This window comes from Lissotriton helveticus, chromosome 7 (assembly GCF_964261635.1).
Source record: "Lissotriton helveticus chromosome 7, aLisHel1.1, whole genome shotgun sequence".
Lineage (NCBI taxonomy): Eukaryota > Metazoa > Chordata > Amphibia > Caudata > Salamandridae > Lissotriton > Lissotriton helveticus.
Window position 1 is genome coordinate 14,601,714 of NC_136068.1, and position 18,193 is coordinate 14,619,906.

Here is an 18,193-nt window from a genome sequence, read left to right on the forward strand (position 1 = left end):
GAGCTGAGCTCACACTTGAGCTGGAAGAAGACTCGAGTGTGGAGATCCCACCCTGTGTCCTCACTCCCCTGTCTGCGGGGACAGGACTCCTGTGTGCAGCAAGTGTGCTTGCACTGGCCCTGTGTCCTCACTCCCCTGGTTGCAGGGATAGAACTGCTGAACCATTCATAATCCGACCCTTTCACAGTCCAGTGTGCAGTGAGAGTGCCTGCTCGTGGCCTCTCTCCAGTCTCCTCCAGCCCTCTGCTGCAGGGATGCCTCCTCCCCTCATTGTTAGAGTTGGTCAATTTTCTAAGAAACACTTCTGTGTGGGTTTATTTCACAACCAAAGTCAGTTCCTCTTCTCTAGCAGGAAACGATTGCCAGGTCTTTGGTTATATTTTTAACTTTGCAGGCCAGCATCCTCAGACAGGACATGGAGACGCTATCGCCCAGATCCAGAAAGATTTTACATCGAATTTGCATTACTTTTGTAACACAGACCTGAAGCAAAATCCAGGTTGTTCTTTACAAACCAATTCAAATGGTGATTTATTTTGGTTTGTAACCAAACGTAATGCTACCTAATGCTCTGCCTTGCATTACTCTGCTTCAAGGAAGCATTCCACGAATGGTTCATGGCCATTCCTGTGCATCATCTGGAAAAGGGCTAGGGCCCCTGTATGTGGGATAAATAAGCCCTGACAAGGAATCTTCAATAACATGAAAAGACACACCTGAGCACGGTGAATAACAATTAATACGGGCAAGAGAATTCTAGAATTGCGACAATAATATTGGCAATAATTATCAAAATTGATATCAAACTGATATGTGTTTATTTATTTTTATACAAATTTGTCAGCAAAACTTTTATAAATAGATATATTGGATACACATTGTGAATTGTTCATATATGAAATGAATAAAACATCCTCAAAATCATTCTATGTTGTTGTACTTAAAGTAATTGTATATAAAAAAGCAATTGTACAGACATATATACATTGTTAATAATCCATTGCATCAAAGACTACATTATCAACAGTCATGATAACAATATGATAACAATATTGTGATGATGTGCTGAGACTGGCGGTATGTTGTCAAACATGTGCATCCACCCATGGATGTTGATGCAAGCTCAAATCTACGAAGACTTGTAGAGATGGATTTGGCTGAAATCAGTGTGAACAGGGCTCAGACATGCACAAAGATGACTGCATCTTGAGGAGCTCCGGCTCCCACAGCTACAATCATATAGCACCCTATCGCTTAAGCCCCAACACATATCAGGGAGGGTTCACACTGATCGTTGGCTGCCGTGGCGGACACTGTGGCCCCGTCAGGAGTGCTCTGCAGCTTATAACGACAGAGTGGGCAATGCAGAGCTGCGACGGGTGCGGACTCAGGCACTGAGCTAGCTCCCCATGTGACTCGGCTAACCTCCTGCTGTGAGTCTGGATACAGGGGTAAGCCATTGAATTGGAGCTGCAGGAAATCCCCCTCCCCCGCCCTGTCCAGCATTGTCAGCCATATCTGAGACTCAACAGTGACCCACAAAAGACCTGAACCGTGGGGAAAAGCGTACAAGGTGAAGACCTCATTAGGCGCAGAGACCTGCCCCTATCCTGTGCTCGTGAACTCCCGCCTGAAAAGTCATCTCAGGGGGAGGCTGACAGCCACATCATGAGGCCTACCATGGAGGAACTGCGAGGCCTCGAGCCCCCTATCATATGTGGTGAGTTCCTGGGGCGGAGACATGGCGCACAATAAGTGGTGCATCCCTGCTAATATGCAGGGATGCACCACTTATTGTATCGTTGTTTTCTAGGCAGTCTTTGAAGGAGGCCCTTTTGGCGGATCTGATGAGGTGGTGGTGTCTGCGGGTTGCGTTCTCGTGAGCTGCATAGCTTTCCGGTGTTCGTTCACGGTTCCAGTTCTTCTCTAGCTTTTGGCAGGTTTGTTTGGAGGCCTGGAGGTCTTCAGTGAACCAGCTCGCTTTCTTTCTGGTGTGTCTGCTGGAGGGTTTCTTGATCGGGGCAAGGGTGTTGGTGCAGTCGTTGATCCACTGTCTGAGGTTGCGGGTTGTGGCGTCGAGGTCGGTTGGGTCTGCGGGTGGGCTTCAGGCGAGGGTGGTGTTTAGCTGGTCTTCGGTGACTTTGCTCCAGCAGCGGCGAGGTATCTGTTGGGTGCAGTGGTGTGTGGTGTGTTTCCGGAAGGTGAAGTGGATGCAACGGTGGTCGGTCCAGTGGAGTTCGGTGGTGTGGTTGAAGAAGACGTAGGAGCCTCCTGAGAAGATGTGGTCAAGTGTGTGGCCGGCGGAGTGGGTGGGTGTAGTGACAAGTTGTCTGAGTCCGAGGCTGGTGAGATTGTCAATCAGGGTGGAGGAGTTGGAGTCGTTGTTCTCGAGTTGGAAGTTCAAGTCCTCGAGGAGGATGTAGTCCGTGCAGGCAAGGGTGTGTGTGCTGACAAAGTCAGCGATGGAGTCGCTGAACTGTGGTCAAGGTCCGGGGGGTCTGTGGACGAGGGTTCCTCTGAGGGTGGTGTTGGGGTGGATCTGAAAGTGCAGGTGTTCGGCGGTGCTGAGGGTGTCATTGGTGTTTGTCGAGATTTTGAGAGTGTTTCAGTGTACAATGGCAATTCCTTCTCCTACTCCATTGGTGCGGTCCTTGCGGGTGATCTTGTTTTCTTCTGGGATGGCTATGACAATGTCAGGTGCCCGAGGAGGGGTTCAGCCAGGTCTCCGTCAGTAATGCGAAGTCTGTTTTTTTTTGTCGAGTAGGTCCCAGGGTTCAACGGCGTGTTTGCGGGTGGAGCAGGCGTTGAGAAGGATGCATCTGAGGTGATTGGGTTCTTTGGTAGGTGGGTGGGCGGTCCGGATGCTGGTGAAGCTGCAGTTATTGCAGGAGAAGGGTCCTTGGGTGTGGTTCGGGGCGGCCAGGCAGCAGGTGCATGATCATCCGGCGTTTAGGGCATGGAGGGTGCTGGAATCTTAGCGGCCAGGGGTTCTGGCGCTGGGCGCGGTCCAGTCACGGATGGGCGCAGACAGGCTTGCCTTAGGCACGCGTCTGCTGCGCGGCCTCCATATGAGGGGAGGTGGGAGGGAGGAGCAGCTGGGAGACGGGAGCGGGGTGTCAAGTGGGCAAGCAGTGGGATGGGGCCGCAGCGGCGGGAAAAGATGGGTGGAGTAAGTTGGGGGAAAAACAAGAGGCAAAACGGCACAGAGAAAAGGCAGAATGGTAATGAAAAACAGAGGAGATTGAGGCAGGAGGGAGAGAAAAAAAGGAATTTAGGCAGTGAGCAGAGAAATGGCAGAATCACCACAACAAGCAATTCAGCAGCGGTGCAGAAAACAATGCCAACCTGGCCGTGCAGCAGCGTGGGGAGCGACCTGCCTGCGAGCAGGGTCAGAGGTCTCAGTTTGCTGTGGGACAGCAGGAGCACTGCTCTCGCCATCCCATAGCAAATTAGTGCTCCATTGTGAAAAAGTGAGAGCATTTTGCTCTCACCTGTTCAGAGTGCGGCACTTTGATTTCTACCTTCAGGGAGCTACATGTCAGGATAAAAAGCAATGCTGGCTCCCCCCAGGAGGTGGGAGGTGGCTGGGACCATGATCCCTAAAGAGACGGCAATGCTCCGGGAGTTAGGGTCCCACTCCCTTTAAAAAGAAAAAAAAAGGCAAGAATGGTCAGGTCCCAGGAGAGAGGGTCCCCGGGGCTCTAATCGGCCTGGAGAGGGGGCCGCCGTGCCTCTACTAATAAATACAAATAATGTATGAAATGGTGTTCAGGGGTGTAAGGGGCCCTATGGAAGTGGGAGGGATTGCTTATTTTTATTTTCTCTCGTGGAGGAGTCGCGACCCCAATAGCAGTTCTCAGCGCTGCCCCCCAGAGTAACATTGGGGTGAAATCACAAATTCATCTTAAATAAATAATTAAATACTATCTAATTCAGAAAGTAATGTTATAGTTGTGAACTTTTTTAAAAGTAGTGATATTGAACTTCAAAATCACATTAAGATTGTCAGAGTTTGATATAATATTTAAAATGTAAATTAAAAGTTATAGTTGAAAGGTTATATGGGTTGTAGTACATTGAATTAGTGCTTTTATTTTGCAGTTTCACGATGGGCTTGCGTATCCAAAAAAGAATCAAAATACTATATATGTGTAAAAATAAATAACTTTCACTGTTGGGTTTTGGGTGGCTCTAAGAGGAGCTCTTGTGTTTATTATGACTTTGTTGGCTTTGTTACAGCTACATGTCGGTGCGGATGGACAGCTTAAGGCTGTTGAGAAACACTCTGTTCCCTTTATCTGTGAAGTGAACTCCATTAGTTCTGTAGATGTTAATGCATGTTAAAACCTTGATTATTGTTATAGATAAAGCCCATGTTATGGTTTCTGAGGTAAGCAGAAACAGCTTTATTGACATGCTTAATAGCCTTTTCAATCTGTGGACAGAACTGATTTGACCACTTCCATTTTTTTCTTTGGCATATATTAGAGTATACAAAGGGAGGGAAAAGGAACATCAGTTGTGCAATGGGTATCCTTCATTAGGATTTCCTTACAATGTTTTATTTTTATTGTTTTTTACATTTTTAAATTAATAAAAAACGTGTGTAGTCCAACTTCAGTGTTTCAAAAGAACAAAGAAATACAAGGTTCTAAATCCCCCCCAACAATTAACACGTGTGTGTTTTGAGAAGGTTGATGATAGAAAGTTCTCAAACACAGGGAGTAGTTAGGCACTTCCTGCAGTGTATTCCTGCATCTGCCTGTTCAGGGAAGATCTGGGGTTGAGGTATTGTGAGAGTAGCTCCAGCCGATGTTGATACCTGGAGTCAGATTGTCCTTTTATTTTTGTGGGCAAAGAGTGATTTTGCCATATATATAACATTGCCATGTCCTTTCCCTTGCAGAGATATGTTCTGTCACTTTCACATTGCTCTGCCTATTCTCATGCCCAATTGAGGCTGCCACTTGTTCCACTTTTCCCCATGGCCAGAAAGAACTATGTTTGATGTAGCATGGCTATGTCATCTCACCTGGCAGTGATTGGCTCTATCGATTCCATCCCTTGACCCATCCATTGGGGGAGAGTTGCACTGTCCCTTACCCGATGCTCTGTCCCTTCTATTGGATAAGAGCGGATAAGATACTAACCTGGCCCATGCCTCAGGTGAAGAAAATGCTTTGCCCCTTTTGAAGGAGGGTGTTTAGAGAGTTCCTGAGGTAGATCAGCCTCTGCAGAGGTCCCTGAATCCTCAGTGGTGAATCCTCAGTGGTGAATCCTCAGTGGTGGATCCTCAGCGGTGAATCCTCAGTGGTGGATCCTCAGTGGTGAATCCTCAGTGGTGAATCCTCAGTGGTGAATCCTCAGCGGTGGATCCTCAGTGGTGAATCCTCAGTGGTGAATCCTCAGTGGTGAATCCTCAGTGGTGAATCCTCAGTGGTGGATCCTCAGCAGCCTCCTTGATCAGGATCTCCTCCTGGGATGGGAGCTTCACGCTGTGTGCTGAGACTGAATCTGAGCTCTGTATGCCACATATCATACAGAGAATAAATATTCAGAAATACCAACTGTAATGTCCCAATGAAGAGCAGTTATTAAATGTGTGAGTGGAGGAGTTTATTGACAAAAAACCACAATCTGTGTGGAAGGAAACAAAGAAGGAAGCACCCTTGTGAACTTCCAAAAAGAGGAAGTTGCCTCACTGTGTATTTTGTCATTTTCTCTTGAAAGAGGGAGCTTTTGACTTTCTCATAATTTCAACCACTTAAGTTTGAACTGATCAAGTCTGGCTCTGGGACAGAACAGAGAGGATGATTAAGTCTCCGCCTACAGCAGCTCGTCTATGAGCTCTGGCAGGAATGTGGCTGGAAAAAAAAGCTTTGGCCTCAGGCTGGTGACTCACCCGGCTACATGTGTTGCGTAAACTGAGTCTCTGGCTCAACTCTACAAGGTTTGTTTTCATACCCCGGTGACAAGAGTGAACTCAGTCCAATGCACCAGCGCTGAATGTGAAAGACAGGATATTGTAGCCCCGCAGAACCCCACCAAGTATGAAAATGAGGTAGTGTCAATGCTTTTAGAATACTAACAAGGAGCAATGGTAATCCAAGCAATCGTTTATTAACGATTTACACACTCAAGATCACTAGCAGGGGAATATGTAGGTCAACATAATTATATATTTATAAATACCAGCATCTAGTGCACATAATATTGGTAACATCACAGGATATAATAAAAAGCAGATATCCTTTTCAAAATCACAATTACTCTGCTATCTCTAAGCGCTATGCTAGTTCTAGCACATGAATACATAATGAGCCTGAGTTTTAGAGTAAGCGCGCATACCTGGACAACATGGTTTGGCTTTACTTGCAATATCTTCTCAGCTATTTTGAGCACAAGGCCATGAGCTACGAGATTGTGTCTATGAGAGAACACAGTCCTGGGACTGGGTTGTGAGGGCGTAATGGAACGCTTCACAGAGCCTTGGGTTGTCTTGCTACAGGCTTCCTTGGTCAAGATGGAATATGATGCTATGCTCATCTGGATCTGCGTTTGCGACCTGGGCGAGGTTCCTCTCCTGGCTAACCAGTCAAGTGGAAGTCCTTATTTATATATTGTTTCTTACCTACAATGGAATTTGCAAAGTCACCTTAGGAATGATTTGACTTAATCACTCAATCAAAGGAGTTTATTTCGAGCACTTTAGATCATAAAGGTACAACGTAAAAAAGGACACTTACAAAAAAGTAAAAACAAATATAAATAACACACTACATACATAATACGTAGAACAGCCAAATCTTGGACATTGCCATCTACTAATACACATTAAAATATTTGCACATGCGGCCCTCTCCCAGGATGCAGAAAAGGCATTTAATCGCATTGACTGGGGCTACCACTTCACTACCATGAAACACTTTGACCGGGTGATCAGTTTATTGCCAAGGTTCGCCTGCTCTATTATAATCCTGTAGCCCAGGTCAATTGCGTCAAGGCTTTCCTCTTTCCCCCTTCTTATTCCTATTGACCATTGGACTCCTCGCCGCCCTCATTCGTCATTCACTGAGTATACAGGGCATACCCATTGTAGGAAGCATGTACAAACTATGGGGCAGATTTACAAGAAAGTGATGCATCTGCATAGTTTTCTTGCACCACCATGGGTGCACTGTATTTACAATACAATGCACCATGGCGCAAGGAATTATAGATGCGTCAGAAATTCTGACATATCTGTGGGAGGAAAAGTGACGTATTGTTGGAGTTTGACACAAAAGTGATGCAACTCCAGAAATGCACTACAAAACATAGGGAGGTCACATGTAAAATGCCCTGCGTCAATCCTTACGCCTGGTCTGAGCAGGCATAGGGATTTTGACGCAGTGAAGGCGTAGAGTGACGCAGTAGAATCTTGTAAATGTCACTGCACCAGTTCTGGGTGGCTTTTTGCATGGGAACGCCTACCCTGCATTCATTATACCTGGTGCAGGTATAATGTGACGCAGGGCTTTACAACGTGATGCATATCCTTAGATGCGTCCCATTGTAAATGGTTCGCAACTTTTACGCCGCCGCTGCATCACAAAAGGGGCTTGTAAATCTGCCTACACATTGCAGAGTCAGAAGGTCTCTAAGACTCACCCAATATGTTTCTAACGCAGAGCCTGTGCCAAAATGTAAGGAGTCTATATTCAATCTTATGGGCAATTTTCTTTTGTGCCAGATCTAAATAAAGAGGAATCAAAGGGGTACTGGCTGTGAGTCTTAATAAAGGTCTCAAGAACATATGTTCCACTGTAGACAGGCTCCGGGTGTTTGTACTGCCCAATAACTCCACACCATTCAGGACATAACCTAGAGCCTTAACACTGTAAATCTATAGAGCGGGGGCCTCCCTTCTGGATACAGTTATTCTTGATTAGTAGTGATTTGAACCAGGGACAACTGTGCCCTTTCCACTAGCGGAGCCCAGCATGGATTTTTAGTATGTTTTATTCCTAAGTGATCAAATTCAGCCACCTCATCTAAGGGATATCACCAATCAGAATTCAGTTCTTACCTAGGCTTGCCTTCTCTGAAGAAAAAAACTGATATTTGGTCTTGAAGCTATTTAGTTACAGACCCCTCTCAACACAGAATAGCTGAAAAACATTCAAAAGCTCTTAAAGTCCATGTGGAAATTTGGAGATTATCAAGGTGTAATCTGCAAAAAGGAGGGCATAATTATATACATCAGTGGATGTACTAATAAGGTTAAAACACTTCAATATAGACTACATTACTTGGGTTATGGCTGTCATATGACCTTGGAAAAGGTACCTATTCCAGACTGATGTCAAACTGAGGCCTCTGTTGATGTCTATATCTGAATGACTTGACACTTTAACAGTCGTGGACAGATGGGCACAGACAACATTAGCGCAAAAGCAGACATGTTGATGATCCTGCATAATTTGAGGAAACATGGCAGCATCCATTGTCAAAGGTGGCAGCCTCCATGGTCTAAGATGCAGGCCTCCACGGCCTAAGATGGCAGCCTCAATGGCCTAAAATGGCAGCCTCCATGGTCTAAGATGGCAGACTCCATGGTCTAAGATGGCAGCCTCAAGGTCTAAGATGGCAGCCTCCACGGCCTAAGATGGCAGCCTCCATGGCCTAAAATGGCAGCCTCCATGGTCTAAGATGGCAGCCTCCATGGTCTAAGATGGCAGCCTCCGTGGTCTAAGATGGCAGCCTCCACGGCCTAAGATGGCAGCCTCCATGGCCTAAAATGGCAGCCTCCATGGTCTAAGATGGCAGCCTCAAGGTCTAAGAAGGCAGTTTCCATAGCCTAAAATAGCAGTCTCCATGGCCTACGATGACAGCCTCCATGGCCTAAAATGGCAGCCTCCATGGTCTAAGATGGCAGCGTCCATGGTCTAAGATGGCAGCCTCAAGGTCTAAGAAGGCAGTTTCCATAGCCTAAAATAGCAGTCTCCATGGCCTACGATGACAGCCTCCATGGTCTAAGATGGAAGCCTCCATTATGTAGGATGGATTTGCGACAAAGGTAAACAGGCTGGACAACCTAATTAAAATAGAGACCATAGCTAAAATGGATCCTGCCCTGTATGTGTTTAAGAACCTAAAATTAAAACAAGACATATGACATTCCTGGAATAATTTTTCAGCTAAATAGTCACTAAATGATCACTGTATGTGTTTTTAATTGATCTTGCTCATTTGTTTGTTATATAATTATGGAATAATGGCACATGCCAGAAACATACATTTGATGAGATAGCAATTCATCACTTGTTACATGTTTAATAACACACCCTCAAATGAATGAAAAAAAGGGGTCTCTGCACAAGAACATATTATCCTTAAAACTGGTGGGGGATGACCCGCGTTGGGTAGTGCAAATGAAAACAGCTGAGATTAAACTTTGGCTTGGGAGTTAGTGGATGGTCGCTATCCACAGAATTAATGTGAGGAGGGGGTGTGTACCTCTTCTTGGAAGGTGAAACATTCTGCAGAAGCAATAATATGGCATGAAGTCCTGACAGTGCAATACCGAGGCAACAGCCTCATCACTCCAAGCACACAGATTTTCAGAAGATCCCTGTGGTAGTGCTGATGATGTATGACTCCAAATATGATCCCTACATTTGTACAATAAAGGAAACAAATAAAATAATATAGAATCTCTGTAGGCAGGCAACTACTTAATTGCACACAGAAACTTAAACATTGGTGAATAGGTGGTAAATGCGAGGGACAAAAGTCAAATGTACTCACTAAGGGAGCAGGTCCTGGTTGCCCAACATGACGGACTGGTCTAAAAAGAGCTCTGTCCGACCGCTCTACGGAAGCCTTACACCCACAAGGGGTTGAAGTCATAAATTCAGAGAATTGACTCAGTGAGTGTGTTGTTCGAGGACTGCCTGCCGGACTCCTGTTTGGCCCTAATTCACCCTGGTGGGACTTCCAGTCCTAGCGTCCATAATGTCCAAAATCTTTTGTAGCTGATCTCAGGGGGAGGCATCACCATCACGAATGCAGGTCTGCCTCTCCCCTTGCTGCATGGGACGCTGTGTTGGTTGGGGGCTGTCTGGTGAATTTCTGTTTGGTTCAAATTCAGTCCTAGGGTGCAACATGCCCAAAATCTTTCGTAGCTGCTCTCAGGGGGAGGAGAGACCTTTGCGCATATAGCGCTAACTCTCCCATCACTGTGCGGGATATGCACATCTGTGCCTGGGCAAAGCACGGCCAAGTCTGGGCCCGTCCTGCGCCCGTCAGCATCAGCAAGAGGCTGGCAGGGTCACCCGCCTTGGTTCTAACTTTGGGAAGGAGAGGAGCTTGTCGTGGGGGAGGACTTACCTGATGGCCTGATTACTTACCTTGGACCTTGATGACTCTGGAAGCGGGATTGTCTTGTTTATTTAGTCAGCTCTCTTACCTTATTTCAAAGTCCTAGCTGTTAATTTACATCCTTTCATGGCTACATCCTTAGCGGCTACTCGTATCGCGCCCAGGTGGGCTGCTGTTGTGGGGGCTTGTTTTGTACTACTGGAGTCCAGCTGAGAGGGTTGTCCCCCATTTTTGTGTGGAACCAGGGGGACTCAGTGCTACTTAAGGGTTCTACAAACATGGGTAAAAAGAAAGGGTCTTCAACCTAATAGACAGCCCTGCCAGCTGCCCTTGTGTTTACCCTACAGAGGGATTCTTAAATTGGTGGTGAGGGCAGTATCTAAAGAAATAGAGCTGGGTGAATGAAGGCTGTCTTTGTCCAAGCTTTCCAACCCAGGAACATTCAGAGAGGAACCCATCGGCCCGGGCTCACCTCCAATGTTGGGGTCTGTGACAGGAGGGATAAGGTTTGTGGACTCTGCTGTATCATCGGTAGGCTCTGCTCCTGTTGCGACCCCCTCCCCAAACTTATATGAGTCAGAATCTCCTACACCCGGTCATGAAGTGGGGGAGCCTCGCCAGAATGGGGTCACGATTCTTAATCAGAAATGTATTAAGCTCCCCCATTTGTGGTTTGCTTGCCTCTAGCAGAGCTCCTGGGTCGCCTCATCAGGACGATCAGGGAGAAGGACAGGGGGTGGTTAGGCAGGGTCACACTCAGCCCTCCACCACTTCATCCCTGGTGGCTAGCCCTAGACACAAGTGAAAGAGGAAGGGTTGCGTCACAACTCAATATCATTCCAAGGTTAATGTGTCAGCTCTAACAGACCCTTACCCCATCTGTTTAGAGAGAGACCCATCCCCAGTAAGTAGTTACTAACTGAGCTTAATACATTTCTGATTAAGAATCGTGACCCCATTCTGGCGAGGCTCCCCCACTTCATGACCGGGTGTAGGAGATTCTGACTCATATAAGTTTGGGGAGGGGGTCGCAACAGGAGCAGAGCCTACCGATGATACAGCAGAGTCCACAAACCTTATCCCTCCTGTCACAGACCCCAACATTGGAGGTGAGCCCGGGCCGATGGGTTCCTCTCTGAATGTTCCTGGGTTGGAAAGCTTGACAGAGGCTTCCATAGTTGCCAGTCCCCCCTGTGCGGTCTCAAGTAAACTGGACAGTTTACGTACCCCACTGAAGATATGTGACCCACCCGGTATAATTGCCCTCCCCTTGGGATATTTCTATAGGCCTGAAAGGGTTGATGGTCCTCCAGTGTCTCAGGTTCTGGTGGGCGGGGCTCCCCCACTGAGCGCCCGGCTGGCTTCTAGGCACTCCCCTCTCTGATGTGCTACAACTAGATTTGCTCCTCTGAGTGGTCTGGAGTCATGTGATTGACTGGGCTCTCAAGACCCCCTTTGTTGCCCCCAGCCCTGCCTACGTCTTCAGCAGCCACTCTACAACCTTCAGTAGGTTGGACTCTCCTGTCTTGGAATATTGTTGGACTTTTTGCTAAGTTTACTAACCCTAGATGACTACAGTTGGTAAATATCTGTCAAATTATCTGCCTCCAAGAAACTTGGGAGGTCTGGAACATTCATTCCTAGAAGGTCACTCTTCCTACTTTACACCAGCAGAGCCCTTGGAGCAGGGAGGGCTCTGGAGATCACATCTGTTGCAGTTGAGCTGAGTGAATATATCTGTGCCCTCTGCTGGGAGGCCCAGATGATGCAGAGGTTGTTGTCATTCCCGAATTCCCCTCTATTAGTTTTAATTAATTTCCATGCTGCTTGGGGGGGGAGACTTGTTATGGGCACTTGTATCCACCGGCTTGATTTAGCTCTTAAGAAACTGTGGGAGAGGGTAAATGGGAGGGAACTTATCTTGCCGCAGGGGACTATATTTGTCTTATCTGTGACTTTGTCCTCTCTAAGGAGGGTCTCAAGCTTGGCGCTTTCCTGGACTCACATAATCTGGTATTTACTCTGGACAAGTTAGTAAATTTCCCCAAATCCACAATAGTTCCGACGATCAAGGGGAGGAGTTGTATGTCGATCATTGATTTAATTTTTGTTTCAGCTCCTTAATTTCTGCTTACTTTTACTTTTAATAATATTCACGGCCCCTTTAGTGATCACAATCCTGTGTCCCTTTATTTGGATGTTCCCACAGCCCCATGAACACTGCAAAAGGAGGTGTCAATTGGTACCTTTTTGCCAGGGTAAAAGATTTAGGGCCTCATTTATGAGGCCGTACGTCACTTTTACACCGCCGGTGCGTCACTTTTTGTGATGCACCAGTGGCGTAAAAAATCCACCTTGTTGCACCATATTTACAAAGTGACGCATATAGGTAGATGCGTCACTTTGTAAACCCCTGCGTCACATTATACCTGTGCCAGGTATAATGTATACAAGGGGGGGTGTATTGACGCAAGAAAGGGTCATGGAAGTGACGCAGTGAAATCTACGAGATTTCACTGCGCCACTTCTAGGACTCAAATGGGTCAAAATCTTACGCCTGCCTCACAGCAGGCGTAAGACTGACGCAGGCCCTTTCACATGGGGCTTACCCTATGTGAAAGGACACATTGCGGGAGTTGCATCACTTTTATGTCACACTCCAGCAATGCGTCACTTTTGCGCCCTACAGATACGTCAGAAATACTGACGTATCTGTAACTCCTTGCGCCACGATGCGTCATACTGTAAATATGACGCATCATGGGTGTCGCAAGGAGGGTGCAGTGAAAAGTGACGCATCGCTGTTTTCACGCAGCGATGCGTCACTTTTCATAAATGAGGCCCATAGAGCTTATCTCTTTGCTAAGTGTGCGCAGGAGTTTTCCACTTGCCTGGATACAGATGCTGGAGGAAGAGAGATCCTCCAAGCTTTTGATGGTATTGCTCTGGGCGTTCTTAGTCTATTCACAATAACTACCCCCAGCAGTGTGGCCTCCAACATCCAAAGTGGTTTTCAGGATGTAGGAGGGCTTATAAGCTAGCTCTTGATGCCTGCAAGTCCATCCTGTGGGAGACAGCCTGGGGGGAGCTATCTCAGGGGTGTGACAGAGGGGGCAGTTCACTTATTTACTAGGAAGGATTGGCAGAAGTAGGGAGAGATTTGACTGTCGGTGAAACAAATTCATTATTGAAGATCCAACGTGATACAAAAAAAGCTTCAAACTATTAGTCATAATGAAAATAAACCAGTATATTACAAGTGGAATCTGTTCAATGTATCAGCCAGGGTTGTTGCAGGGATTCTGCTTAGAAACAGAACTATGCCTGCGGCCACAGAACATCAGTATGTCGGTAGTGAGTCACCGAACCACATCTGTACCTCTGAGCCCAATCAAGACTAGCTCATAGTGCCGCACCTGCCCTCCCAACCTTTACAGAGTAACAGGTAAGTTAGCACCCCAGAACACAGACTCTAGACCCTTCCAGGCATCCCGGGATCAGGCAATCACCTTTCGTTAGCTCACTCATATCCACAATGCAAAGAAAAGGGACACGAATAAAGCTTACAATATTTATTGAAACTATTGTGCTCTATTTTGCAATAGCTGCTCTGCAATCAAAAGTTAAAAATGTGATTATCATAATTAACAAACTGTTCACAATGAAAAGGCCTGGAATATTGGAAGACAGTGGTGCCTAAACCTACCCTCACTATAAAAGCGCAGTGATATATTAGAGATCTCTGAGACTTGTGAAGGGGCCCCATCCCTGGCATACATAGGAAGTTGTTTTACATCTCAGGCAGTAGAACTATTTCATGTGTCTGGGACTTTGCTTTGTCTGAATGTGTCCACTCTGTTTTTAAAATATTAAATTTAGATTTATATGATAAGATTTATACGAGCACAGAGCAAATAAAGCACAGTTTATTTTAACCTTGTAGGAAATGTTCTTTCAAATCCCAGCAGAAGAACTGAATAATGAAACATGTGCAGCCTATTTCTAAAATAAATGTGTAGCACAAAAACAAGCCTGTTCATGCAAAGGCAGCAGACTACCTTTAAGAAATACACGGCAGGGGTATTCAGTGTATCAGAGAGGGTCGTTCATAGTATCAGCCATAGAAGGAATGCAATGTATCAAAGAGGGTTGTACCTAGACTCAGCCGTAGGATCTATTCAACGTCTCAGAGAGGGTCGTACATAGTATCAGCCGTAGGATCTATTCAATGTATCCAATAGGGTTCTGCATAGTATCAGCCGTAGGATCTGCTCAGCGTATCAGAGAGGGTCGTGCATACTATCAGCCGTAGGATCTATACAACGTATCCAATAGGGTTCTGCATAGTATCAGCGTTAGGATCTATTCAACGTATCAGAGAGGGTATATATAGTTTTTGCTGTAGGAGGGATTCAATATATCAGAGAGGGTTGTGCATAGTATCAGCCATAGGAGGTATTCATCGTATCAGAGAGGGTCACGCATAGTATCAGCCATAGAAGGAATGCAATGTATCAGAGAGGGTCGTGCATAGTATCAGCCGTAGGAGGTATTCATCGTATCAGAGATGGTCACGCATAGTATCAGCCATAGAAGGAATGCAATGTATCAAAGAGGGTTGTACATAGACTCAGCCGTAGGATCTATTCAACGTATCAGAGAGGGTCGTACATAGTATCAGCCGTAGGATCTATTCAATGTATCCAATAGGGTTCTGCATAGTATCAGCCGTAGGATCTGCTCAGCGTATCAGAGAGGGTCGTGCATAGTATCAGCATTAGGATCTATTCAACGTATCAGAGAGGGTCATATATAGTTTTTGCTGTAGGAGGGATTCAATATATCAGAGAGGGTTGTGCATATTATCAGCCATAGGAGGTATTCATCGTATCAGAGAGGGTCACGCATAGTATCAGCCATAGAAGGAATGCATGGTATCAGGGGGTGATGCATAGTACAAAGGATTCCGTTGATCAAAGATGATCAGGTGCACACTTGTGGAATTCAGTTCTGGGGCCTGTGAAGAAGAAACAAAAGAGAGCATGAAGACACTTCTCAGCCTAGGGTTGGGGTTAATCAGGAGCTTAGAACAACATTATAGGGAACATATGTTCTTTAGCAATAAATGAACCATATTGTGATAGGAAGGCCCAGCTTCCATGTAAACACCATGTGCTTGCAAGGTTTTAAATTCATTTTATTAAATTCTTAACCTTGTGTCCTTGTAGTTTGAGTGGAAGTGAGGGGAAGTATAGACAATAGAGACAATAGAGACACTGTTCCATGTTTTCAGACTCTACCTGTCCAAAGTGTTGGTTTGAGTACTGTAGTTAGACTGCTTGTTCTGCAGGCGAAATACCCCCTTCCCTGGAGTTTGAGAGGATGCAATATCCTGGGTGGTGTCAATGATTTTACCTTTTTTTTTGTGCTACATCAGCTATGTACGCTTTTTAATTTTGGGGGTTTTTATTGGGGTTTCATGCTCAATAAAACTCCTGAAGGTGTCTATATTTCCCTCTATTATTGGTTAACGGCCACATGCTTTAACATAGGGAATTGTGATTCCCAAATAGCGATTTTTCAGGAATCGCTATTTAGGAATCGCAATTCCTTATGCATGTAGGAATCGCAAAATAGATTGTGATTCCGAAACATTACTGTGAGTAGTTGGCCGGGTATATTCTGTCCTTGGGCACCTTGCATCAGTCCAGACAATCCTTATGGGGATTTAAGAGGTCTCAGACAACCTTAGAAACTCTCTAAGTGGTAGCTGTGGAAAGCAACCTTCAGGCTTTGTTCGGAGTGTAAAGCAGCTTGTTTTACCAGAATGCAACCTTATAGTATAGATTAAATGAGATGAGAACCACACATAGTATTTATAAAAATATGTATTTATTATGCATCACTATCTAGTATGTTACAGTATATCCCACACGGAGATAGACACAAAGCACACAATACTTAAGCAAATAAATCACAGTAAATAGCACTAATACACAGTGGGCCCAAGGGAGGACCAAACCATATACTAAGAAAGTGGTCTAACTCCGACTTGAGTCAGAACAATGTCGAGAAGACCACCACATGCCACAGAACCCCTCCACCATGTCAGGCCACAGCGGCCCGGGCAGCGTCTGCCCAGGCACCACGCTCCCCTCGCTGCCCCCACCCCTGCAAAGTAATGAATACACCGGAGGAAAGGAATTGAAACAGGGAAAGGTGCCACCTGGCCCCCCAGAGGAGAAACCACCCTCCCCTTGCTGCCCCACCCTAACAAAGAAATACACCCCACGGGAAAAAAATGCATTCAAATGCGGGTGAAGGAACCGCCCGGGGGGAGCACTCACTCATAACTTTTGGACTGGAAACATGTTTGCGCCCCGCCATTTTGGGAACGCCTCCTGTTGTCGCTCTTGTCCTTGGTCCACCATCTTGCAAAACAGCAGAGATTCTACTGCCCTCACTTGGTGCTGTGACTGCATCCCCCCTCCAACCCCACTTAATGGAACTCTGCTCTCCTGGTATTTTGGGTCTTGACTTGAGAAATCTACTATTTGTATATATATATAGAGATAACTCTAACCACTAGTATGTGTAGTAGACCTTTGCACTCTCTACCATTCCTATGTGACTCTTAGAGTTTATCCACTTGTATCTCTTCCTTGAGTGACTTTACAAATTGTTCATTTGCAAATTTTTTTCTGTTTGTATCTCTTCCTGGTGTAACTGTACAACTTGTACATTTGCAAGTTTTTCCTGTTTCTATCTCTTCCTTGAGTGACTTTACAAATTGTACATTTGCAATTTTTTTTCTGTTTCTATCTCTTCCTGGTGTGACTTTACAACTTGCACATTTGCAATTTTTTCTGTTTGTATCTTTTATGTAACTCATGTAATCCTAAGTCCTTATGTATCGCAACTGGTTCTTATGTAAAGCGCTCGGACACGTACGGGTAATGTTCGCACTATATAAAATCGCATTAAATAAAATAAAATAAAAACATGTAGAATTGCTGGGACCCCAAGGGACCACCCAAGGTGAACAGATAGGGACCCCACGGAGTCCGAGTGCAGTGTGTGACCACTATGTGTGCTACATACACGTCTATATGTAAGTCGCAGTTGGATTTTTAAAGATTAGGGATGTCAGATCCTCTGTCAGAATTGTACTCTTCTAATGCACAGGAGCAGAATGTCGCTAGTTCCCAATGCCCCGAGCACTTTCCCAGCTCCACAGTATTAGAACCAGGAGCCAGCAGAAGAGCATGGGGGAAAGGGAATGGGACAGAGAAGAGACAGTCAAACCAATTTCTCTCCTGAGGCGGAAAGCCGGGAGCCGCATTCTGCACACACCTGATTTTAAACTTTGAGTGTCACCTTAATTTGTGTTGTGTTTTTACCTCTTACTCTGTGTGAAGCATTGGTAACGCGCTCAGCGGATTGTAGCGCTGACGCGCTGCCCCACAGAACCGCCATTCCCGGCCACGAGACAGGCCACGCCCCTTTTTAGGCCACGCCCACCCGTCGTGCTTAAAAGCACCCGCTGATTACGAGCGTGGTTGCTAGACAATTTCTCTCCTGAGGCGGAAAGCCGGGAGCCGCATTCTGCACACACCTGATTTTAAACTTTGAGTGTCACCTTAATTTGTGTTGTGTTTTTACCTCTTACTCTGTGTGAAGCATTGGTAACGCGCTCAGCGGATTGTAGCGCTGACGCGCTGCCCCACAGAACCGCCATTCCCGGCCACGAGAAAGGCAACGCCCCTTTTTAGGCCACGCCCACCCGCCGCGCTTAAAAGCACCCGCTGATTACGAGCGTGGTTGCTAGACA

At 46.0% G+C, this 18,193-nt stretch overlaps 1 protein-coding gene across 1 annotated transcript in view; it reads right to left on the bottom strand.

Annotated features, from left to right (window-relative positions):
- Nucleotides 1-5,419: 5,419 nt before the first annotated feature.
- The window catches only part of LOC144767869 (uncharacterized), a 190,355-nt gene continuing 177,581 nt past the window's right edge, over nucleotides 5,420-18,193 (bottom strand). The window contains exon 7 of the mRNA XM_078651227.1: nucleotides 5,420-5,521. Coding sequence (XP_078507353.1) covers nucleotides 5,420-5,521 — 102 coding nt within the window. The remainder of the gene's footprint in view (nucleotides 5,522-18,193) is intronic.